Source organism: Alligator sinensis, unplaced genomic scaffold (assembly GCF_000455745.1).
Source record: "Alligator sinensis unplaced genomic scaffold, ASM45574v1 scaffold1295_1, whole genome shotgun sequence".
Lineage (NCBI taxonomy): Eukaryota > Metazoa > Chordata > Crocodylia > Alligatoridae > Alligator > Alligator sinensis.
The window spans coordinates 2,263,727-2,273,239 of NW_005841880.1; the positions used below are offsets into that span (position 1 = coordinate 2,263,727).

Genomic DNA, 9,513 nt, shown 5'->3' on the forward strand with positions numbered 1-9,513 from the left:
TTTCTGTTGGTTTTCTCTCTCTCCTCGTCTCTTGCCACAATCCCTCAGTACGTTTTAATTAATTATTCAGGGGACATGTGAAGTGTGGAGAGAGAATGCTCTTGAAAATAAAAATCAAACCATGATCCACGCACCTGGCTCCTGACTCTTTGCCTGGAGGGTGAAACGGCCGGGGAGGAGGTGGTGGCCGTGACCAAGATTCAGCCCAGATCATTTGAAATGCTCGAGAGCAAGGGGGTTCGCAGATACTGCTTGGCTGCTGCATGGCCGTGCAGTTTCTGGCTCGACTCGAGGCACGTGGCGTTAGAGCCTTTCACTTTGAGGAAAGCCCCAAACTTCATGCAATGCTATAGAGCCGTGGAGCCGAGCCAAACGCTTTTGAAGCCAAGGGGCGTTCTTCCATTGACTTGCACGGGCTTTGTGTTGGGCCCGGCGGCTTTGCCCTTCTTTAAAAGACGATGGAGGATTTGGGTCTGCGCGGTTGGGATAGAAACGATAAATCCTGCCGAGTTCCCATTTTCCCACTGCCGTTTTAAAAGCGGAGCAGGCCGCGGCACCGCTCTCCCGGCCCCTCCAGCCCAGCCGCAGGGCTACGACGATGGGGAAGCCGAAGGGCTGTAGCAAATGTCACCGTGCATCGGCTTGGATCCTCGCCGTTTAGACGGCTTTCCCGGCTGATCCCAGGGGATATTTGTGTGCGTGTGTGGTCAGTACTCTGTACCCTTCAGCCTCGCACGCCGGCCGCCCCCGGTGTGAAACGTGGTGGAGTCGCGGCCTAATGAAAACAGCACGTTAGCTCCTCTGTATAGTGTAGAAATAGGAATGACTTCTGCCCCTCTGAGCACACCAAACGCCACCTTGAAATACAGCTCCGGCGCCTGTGGGCTGGGGGAGAGTTTGGCCGCGCTGGGGGACCCGCGGCTGCCAGCCCGGCTGGCCTTCCCGCCCGGCCTGCAGCACGGCCTTGGCGCCCATTGCTCCCAGCACGGCCGGTGGAGGGGCCAACGCGGCCGTGATGACTGCCCGGGATGTGGAGGCCCTCGGGGCTCCTGGTCCGTCCCCCTGCTTCACCCCGTCTGCAGGGGGAGGGCCGGGCCGGGCCCAGGGATGCTCAGCCCCCCGCAGCCCCCTCCCCAATGGGGCCACAGCTCCCCGCTCCTCTCTGCCCTGCCCCGCGCCATGAACTTGAAAGGGCTTGGGGGCCCCCCACCAGCAGCTCAAGCCCAAGGGGGGGTCCTCCGTCCCCCCCCTCCAAACCAGCACCTTTGGGGGGTCCTCCACCCCCCCTCCAAACCAGCACCTTTAAGGGGTCCTCCACCCCCCCTCCAAACCAGCACCTTTGGGGGGGTCCTCCACCCCCCCTCCAAACCAGCACCTTTGGGGGGTCCTCCATCTCCCCAAGCAGCATAAGGACCCCGTCAGTCCCACGCAGGAGGCAGGCATCCGCCACGTGGCCGGGCTCGTCCGCCATTGGCCGGCTGGTGGGGGTTGGGGGCGGGACCGCTGGAGCGCAGCCTGGCCATTGGGGGGCTCCGGGCGGGGGCGGAGCCGGCGCTGGGAAGGGCGCGGGGAGCACGTGCCCGCAGTGCGGGTTTGCGGCGCTGCAGGTGCGGGGCGGGACGGGGAGGGTTCCCCCTGCCCCCAGACCTGTCCCTGCCCCAGGCTGGGGGCGGGGTCCCCGGGCAGCCCCTGTCCCTGCCCCAGGCAGCATCGCCCCTGGCAGCGCCCAGGGCAGGAGGGCCCAGGGCAGGAGGGTCCGGCACCCCGGCGATGCTTGCCCTCCCCTCCTCCCTGCATCCCAGGCGGCTGCAGCAGCAGCTCTTTCCCCCGTTGCCCCTTGCCCCCCGGGATCTCCAGTGGCAGCAGGACGGGGGCAATGCCCCTGCCAGGCGAAGGGGCAGGTCCAAGCGTCTGCATTTTGTCCTCCAGGATGTCCAAGCCCAAGGAGCTGGCGGAAACCACCAGTTCGGGGAGCGACTCCGAGCTGGAGAAGGAGAAGGAGAAGGTACCGGCGGGGCGGGGGCGCTGGGCCGCCCCTCCTCTTGCATTTGCTCTTTCGGCGCCCCGCTTTGCAAGCTGTTAGGGGGGCAGCTGTGACGGGGCCCGTCTCGCTTGAGCCCGCCTGGGCAGCCCGGATGCTGCCGTGGCCCTTGGTGTCGGAATAGCCCCTTACGCCACCTTCTCTTCGCCTCCCTGGTTTGTCTTTGCTGTCGTGGCGGCGGCGGGGGGGTTATTTCTGGCTCCCGTCCATCACGTGTTCAAATGCTGGGAGACTCTAGAAACCCCGTGAGGTGAAGAGCCAGGGCTCCTCAAAGGTAGCTTTTAAATAGCCTCTCTCTCCTTTCAGAAAAGGAAAAAAGAGATGCCCTCCAAGCCGGAGAAAAAGCCCAAAACCGAGGCCAACAGCTCCAAGGCGGCGACAAAAAGCCACGGGCAAGACAGCGAGGAAGAGGGCATGTTCCAGGTGAATTCCCCTCCGCCAAACTCCCCGCGCGCCCCGCCGGCCGGCGCAGGACGCCCCCCTGCCGTATCTGACCTGCCTGTGGTTCAGTGCGGTCGGGGTTGACCCAGGGTTTACAGTCCTCACCCAGTGGGGCTGGCAGGATGACGCCGTCCCCGCCAGCTCTTTGCCTAACCTGCAGTTAAAAGGGAAAAAACCCCAGCTTTCTAGGATGGAGACTCTCTGCAGCCTCTCTAGGCAATCTAGTCCAGTGTTTGACCGCTGGGCTCCTAGTTAGAAAGCTAGTTAACCACTACCAACTGCTAGTTAGAAAGGTCTTCCTAACACCCAGTCTAAACTGCCCTTGGCCACCCCGTTGCTGGGGTCATCTGCCCAAGCGGTGCTCTGTACTAACAAACTATAAAACTTCCCTTGATAGTTTAAGCCTGTTGCTCCTTTTCCCCGTCCCCTGCAGCCACAGAGGAAAAAACCCATCGCCTTTCTCTTCACAGCCACCCTCCAGGCATTTAAAGGCTAGCATCAGATTCCTCCCCCAGCCTGCAAACTGCATTGCTTCGTCCCGAAAAGGCTGGGTGACCCCCACCGTGCATGTGAAGCGGCTGGCCACCTGCCTAGCGGGGAAGTGTGGGTCCGAGTTACGCGCGGGTTAATCTCTTTGCAGATTGGGAAGATGCGCTACGTCCGAGTGTCCTGCTTCAAGGGGAAGGTCCTGGTGGATATCCGGGAGTTTTACATCGATAAGGAAGGAGACACGAAACCCGGCAGGAAAGGTAATCGGGCGCTTCCACTAGGTGGCAATCGCACACTGTCTCACGTTCGCTTCTGTTTTAAAAGGGGGTGTTGGTCGGTCTAAAGACGCGGGCAGACGAGGGTCTGTGGGTGAATGCGATCTCTTCTGCCAAAGCTGAAAAATCTTGTCCTCTCTCTGCCTGGGGAAGGGTGCTTGTGCAAAGAAAATAGCTTGCAAAGAATAATGTTTCCCCCAGCTGTTTAGTTGGTCTAATAAAAGAGACCGCATCTACCCAAAGCGCCCTGTCTGCAAATTTTTAAAAGGGGGACACCAGACTTGTGGGCAGGAGCTGGGAACTCGTCGTGCCGGTCTTATGTGATTGACTTCAGCCCCTTGCAAAGGCCTCGGCGAGTCGCTCTTCCATTAGCAGCTGGGAAGCGAGCAGCAGGGCCCCATGATGAGCTCTTAATGAAAAAGGACTGACGATGCTGACCTTCGTCTGCAGAGCTGAGCTCCCAGGCGGGGGGAGCCAGCGGAGAAGGGGTGCAGGCTGTCCTGAAAGTTGGCACCGAGCTCCACGGGGCCACGCTCTCGCTCTACGGAGGCAGCTGAGACTGAGAGGCAAGATGGGGCCAAATACCAAAGGAAAGGGAATACAACTTGCTGCTCTCTCTGATCGTCAGCCAGGCTCCCGTGGCACCTGGCGAGTCTTTCAAGGGTGCTGCTCACCACAGAGGGTGCAACAAGGGAAACCCCAGAGATTTCACATGTATTAAAAACTTTCTGACCCGAGTTCCCCGCAGCAGAAGAGCCGCTCTGTTGAGGTCTCCGTAGGCGAGAAAGGAGTGAGAAGTAAGAGCTGAAACTTTGAGGGGCGCCTTGAGTCGAAGCAAGGTTGAAAACCACCGGCCTAGACGCAGCGCTTCCCGACCTCTGCCAGATTGCACGCCCCCGATTGAAAACGAATGCCACCTTTTAAGTACCGCCGGCAAATTTTTAGCCTATAAAGTCATTGGAATAAATCTGTTAATGCGGACCACTGGTGGGACCCGAACCACAGATTGGGAACCGCTGCAGCAGGGTGGCTTGTGGCAGCCCCCAGTGCTCTTGGGCGCGGGAGTGCAGGATCCCAGAGCAGGGGTGCCCCGTCCTTAGGGGAGCAGGACCAGGCTGTAGCTCCGTGCTAGAGGGGGACCCGTCAGGCCCCAGATGTATGTCCCTCGAGCATTTGGATGGTTTCTCAGCAAGGAACTGAGTTGCAGTTTTGGTCTGACCCAGTGATTGGGTTTTATGTGCGTTGTACGTAAAGAAAAGCAGGCACGAAAGGGAGGTCTCCCGTGCAAGGTCTCTGCTCATAAGGTGAGAAACGCCGTTCCTCTCGCGGCTGCCTCGAACATTTCTAGCCGCCAGCGTTTATCTAGAAAACTCAAACGTAGCTGAAGACTAAAAGCTGGCACGTGTTTCCTAACGAAGCTGGAAGTGGCACGCAGACAGGGTCTTGCTGGTGCGTGTCCCCAGGCTGGTGACACTTGGTGGATCTCTTCCACTGCCTGCGACTTGGCTCGTGGCTGAGTTGCTAAAAGGAAGACGGTGCCATCTGCAAGCACGAGCGATCACGGGGGTTGCAAGCAGTGGGAAGGTTTAATCCTCCTTGCCTTGAAAATGGGGGCTGCTACCCCAACAGAAGCATCAAAGCCGCCCCCCGGTAGCACGAGAGCGAGGCAGGAGTTTTCTGCTCCGGGCTGCGGGTCGGATCCCGTCCCCCCCGTCACGCCGAGCTGCCCGGTGCTGCAGTCGCAGCTCTGCAATCCTTCTCCTTTTGTCGTTTTTCTAGGCATCTCCCTGTCGGCAGAGCAGTGGAACCAGCTGAAGGAGGTTATTCCGGAGATCGACGCTGCCGTCAAGAAATTCTAGACGGAGCCTGCTTGGAAAGCCTGTCTTTTTGCTTGGTTTTTTCCCCCTTGACGCGTTTTCCTTCTTAATTCCCATTCCCGCGTTTTGCTAATAAAGCCAGCCTTTTGGTCTGCAGCTTCCCACCCCTGGGCAGAGCTTCATTGGCTTAGGTCGGGATGGTGCTTACAGGGCAAGAGGTGGCTTCAGATTTGAAAGGCAGCACGAGACGCTGGCCTCGCGGCCTGGGCTTCATGGAGGCATCTGGCTAAATCATTCGGGCCTGACCGACTGCTCCAGCCTGGTGCTGCCTTCCACCTGGTTGACTATTTAGCAAGGAAGTTCATCCAGGCACCCAACGCCCGCCCTCCACCCCACTTAGGTCCGCGAATCGTGTGCACGGCACTCCGGCTATTTCCAGGAGCTTAGGTCCGTGAGTCGTGTGCACGGCACTCCGGCTATTTCCAGGAGGCTTTTTTTTTCGGTGTATTTGGGACTTTTCTTTTTTTCCCTGAAGGAGGGGGATTACGGTCCCTCTGCAGGGCAGATGGTCTGGAGAGGATGAATATGCACAATAAATGGTTTGCATTACAAAGAAAAACCCACGGTCCCTCATGTCCCTGGCAACTTGGCTCCTTGTTCTGTTGTCTCAGTGCCACCGTCCTCTCCCAGAGGAAAAGGCGAGGGGTGGCTGGGGTAGATGCTTTGTATTTTAAATGGAGATGCAGTTTCTTTTTGCTATCCAGAATAGAGCGCGTACCACGAGCTCCAGAAGGGATCCTGCTTTGCAGGAGAAGCTGTAATTATTTAATAAGGCTAATTGCTGAGGAGGAGAATTGAGGAGCTAGGATGGGAGGTTCTTCCTCCTCGCCATGAAGAGGAAGAGCATGATAAAAGCACTGTGTGGAGCCTCCAGTGGGTGAGTAGCTGCTGGTTGCCCCCAAGCTCCCCTAGGGAACCTGGGTCAACATGGGCAAAACCTCCTGGCACGATTCTTCCTCCTTTCCGGTATCCCAGTCCTTTTAAATACCCCCTCGCTCTGCTCCGTTAGCGCCGCTCCGCCCTTTGCTTGGATGCATGAATGCAAGACTCCACGTACGACCTGCCCCCAGCTCGAGCAGCTTCGGGTTATGTTGAAACCTGGCTGGGTGGGAGGAGAAAGGAGACGAAAATGGGTGAAGCGAGTCCACGGGCGGAGAAGAGCTCCAGAATAAGCTTTTATTAGTGGGATCAGTGCCACAGATTTTACGCGTCCCGGTGCTTTTGCCTGGGACGTAACGAGACTTTCCTTTGCGGCGGGGGTGGGTGGGGGAACTCATCCAGGCATCGCTGCTCCTGATCAGAAAGCTCCCTGGAGTTGCTGGTTGAGGCTGGCTTCGAATCCACCCACTGGCACCTGGGGCTTAAGGTTACGGTCTCAGGACTCAGTTTGTCACGTCGGTAGAAATATTTAACATTTCAATCGGGATGAACAAGACGCCAGGAAGGGGCAAACAGCAAACCCTTGGTAACGGACAGGAGGCCGCTGTGACTTGGGAGACGGCGTCTGCCTTCACAGAGATGCTTCCTAAAATCTCTTGTTTCACGGGTTTCAAGCAGTTTTCTCCGGGGAACCTTTTTGCTCCGCAGCCAACGCTGTTGCTTTGCGTGACTGAGCCAGCATCTTTGCAACGCAGCCACCCTGCTTGCTTGGAGGTTGTCTCTGTCTCCAGGCTGCCTCTCTGCTCCTCTCCCGTCTCGGGGAGCGGAGAGAGCTGGGGGGATGCACTGTTTGAGTCTCTCTGCAGGATCCAGCCCTTCCCGTGGGCCGTGCAGGGGATCCTCGTCTCTCACCTGGGCCCTGACTGTGAAAATGAGAAATTCCCACCTCTGGGTTTCTTTTTCCCTTCGATGCCTTTAGGGGCTGGGGGAGGACGGCTGGAGGTTCCTAATAGGATGTGCCTATCTAAAAAGGGGTCTCTACACCCTCATTGGCATCAGGACAACAGTTTTGGGGTGTCGATTCGGCTGGTGCCTAGCTAGAAGTCCTCACCCCAGCACTGTGGGCAGGTGCTAGGGGTTGGACTGTGCAAACCCCCTCTTCCAAGCAGCGACAGCTTCCCCAGCATAGTGCAAGCAGGGCCTCCTTTCCCAGGGGTTTTGACGACAGCTGCTCTTATCCTGGGTGCCCGGTCTGGACCCCCTGCCCCCTTTAGCCGGGCTGGCACAACCCTCTTCCCCACAGCGGCACTTGCAACCAGCCCCTGGCAGCACAGCTTTGCCTGCCTGCTTTGGAAACCCCTCCCAGGCCTTTGCTTTCCATAACACGGGTCTGCAAAGGTCCCTTCTGTTTCCTCCTTGCTCCGTCCGGTCTAGAGATCCGCATTGTCCGCAACCGGCTCTGGGACGCTGACTGACAGCTGCTCCGCTAGGTAGACTACGCTGGCAAGCCTATCTCATGCTGTGGCTGCGATGAGTACATCTCCCTCTCGGGGCTTAGGGGCGGCAGAGACCCTTCTCCCCAGTGTGGCGAGAGCCCGGGACTCGGTGCAGCGAAGGGTGACGGGTGGGATGCTTTAGCTAGGGGTGCCGCTAGCTTCCCCAGTCGCAGCCCTCGGGCATTTCTGTGGCTGCGGGCTCAGTCCAGGGCCCCTGCAAAATCACGGCATGGAAAGTCCTGGCTGCATGCGTCACCCTCGCACCGACCAGGAGGGCGAGAGTCCATCCTGCCTGCTGGCAGGGGGTAGCGTGTCCGTGCAGGGGGGGAGAGCTGGGCTGGCGGTGGCCCAGCCCAGGCGGAGCGCAAAGCCAGCAGGCCTGGCTCCCCTGGAGCAATCGGGTCATAACTCAGAGCTCCTGACTCGCGGCCGGCGAACGGCCCCCTCATCTGCCTGGCTGCAGGGTGGAGGCGATGCTCCTCCCGGGGCTGGAGCTGATCCCTGTTGTCCTCTGCATGGGAAAGCCTGGGGCAGGTGCGTGCGTGTTGCAGGGAGTAGGGGGACCGCAATAAAGAGGCTGCGTTTCCTCCGTTCGCGTGGGTTGCGGTGGATCTACATGTTGGGGGACAGACTCCCCCTCCCCCAGGCTGCTCGCTGCTTCGGTTTAGCCACCGGAGCCGAGGAGAGAGACAAAAAGCTGCCGTCAGAGGGGCAGAGCTGGCCCGGGGGTGTCTTGTGCCAGCCTCGTGCCACGCCGAGCCTGCGAGCAGCGGGGCTGGGAGATGCTTTGCCAAGGCTCAGCGGTGGAGCCGGGTTCCTCCGGGAGCTCGCAGGCCAAACCCTGGTGCTGCCGGCTGGGGAACGGGCCCTGCTGCGACCGCTGGGCTCCGACCGGGCTGGCAGCAGGGCACGGAGACAGACCACGGCATGAAGGGATTGGGACTTCACCCTGGATGGTGCAGCCAGCTCCCAGCTCGCTGCTGCCCAGCCCTTCGTCTGTGTCTGTCGCCGGCTCTAGGGACCGCAGGCTCCGCGGCCCCTCTCCCGTTGCGGGACCCGCCGCCTGCGTTTGCAGAGAGGCCGAGCCCCGGTGGCTCCCTCCACCTGCATGCGACGCCTCTAGAAACCAGGCCTCGCTTCCTCCTCGTCTGTGCACCGTCACCACCGCCTCTGCCCGCAGCCCCCCAGGCTGCACGTGCCCCCGGGGTAGAGTCGGGCATCCTCGCCCATCTGACAGGCATCGCTCACATCTGGGCCACAGGGTGGGCTGGGGCCAGGCCTCCCGTCTCTGCACCCCCAGCTACCTCCCACATCCCCCCACCCCGTCTCCCCCTCCGCTTCCCGCGTGGGCACCCGCATCTTCTTCCCAAACTGTCTGGGCTGGGCACTAGTTTTTCCCTCCCCCAGGGTCTGGGCTGGGCGCTGGTTTCTGCAAGGTCTCTGGCCTGGGCACTGGTTTCCCCCCATTGTCTGGGCTGGGCACTGGTTTTCCCCCACTATGGGCTGGGCTGGGCACTGGTTTTCCCCCCCATGGTTCAGGCTGGGCACTGGTTTCTGCAATGTCTCTGGGCTGGGCACTGGTTTTCTCCCCCTGCCATGGTCTGAGCTGGGCACTGGTTTCTATAAGGTCTTTGGGCTGGGCACTGGTTCCCCCCCCCCATGGTCTGAGCTGGGCGCTGGTTTCTACAAGGTCTCTGGGCTGGGCACTGGTTTTCCCCACTATGGGCTGGGCTGGGCACTGGTTTCTAACAAGGTCTCTGGGCTGGGCATTGGTTTTCCCTCACTATGGGCTGGGCTGGGCACTGGTTTTTCCCCCCATGGTTCGGGCTGGGCACTAGCTTCTGCAAGGTCTCTGGCCTGGGCACTGGTCTTCTCCCCGTGCCATGGTGTGGGCTGGGCACTGGTTTGTGCAAGGTCCCTGTGCTGGGCACTGGTTTCCCCCCCGCGGGCGGTCGGGGCTGGCGGGGTGCGGGCCGGTGCGGCAGGGTGCAGGGCGGCGCGCGGCCGGCAGGTGG

The 9,513-nt window shown here is 60.1% G+C and overlaps 1 protein-coding gene across 1 annotated transcript; it reads left to right on the forward strand.

The window, feature by feature from the left end:
- Positions 1-1,538: 1,538 nt before the first annotated feature.
- On the forward strand, positions 1,539-5,502 carry LOC102387570 (activated RNA polymerase II transcriptional coactivator p15-like). Its single transcript, XM_006017478.1, has 5 exons — positions 1,539-1,607; positions 1,930-2,005; positions 2,348-2,464; positions 3,123-3,231; positions 5,026-5,502. Exons 2-5 carry the CDS (start codon positions 1,931-1,933, stop codon positions 5,103-5,105), a joined length of 381 nt encoding a protein of 126 aa, XP_006017540.1. The 5' UTR covers positions 1,539-1,607; position 1,930; the 3' UTR covers positions 5,106-5,502.
- Positions 5,503-9,513: the final 4,011 nt, after the last annotated feature.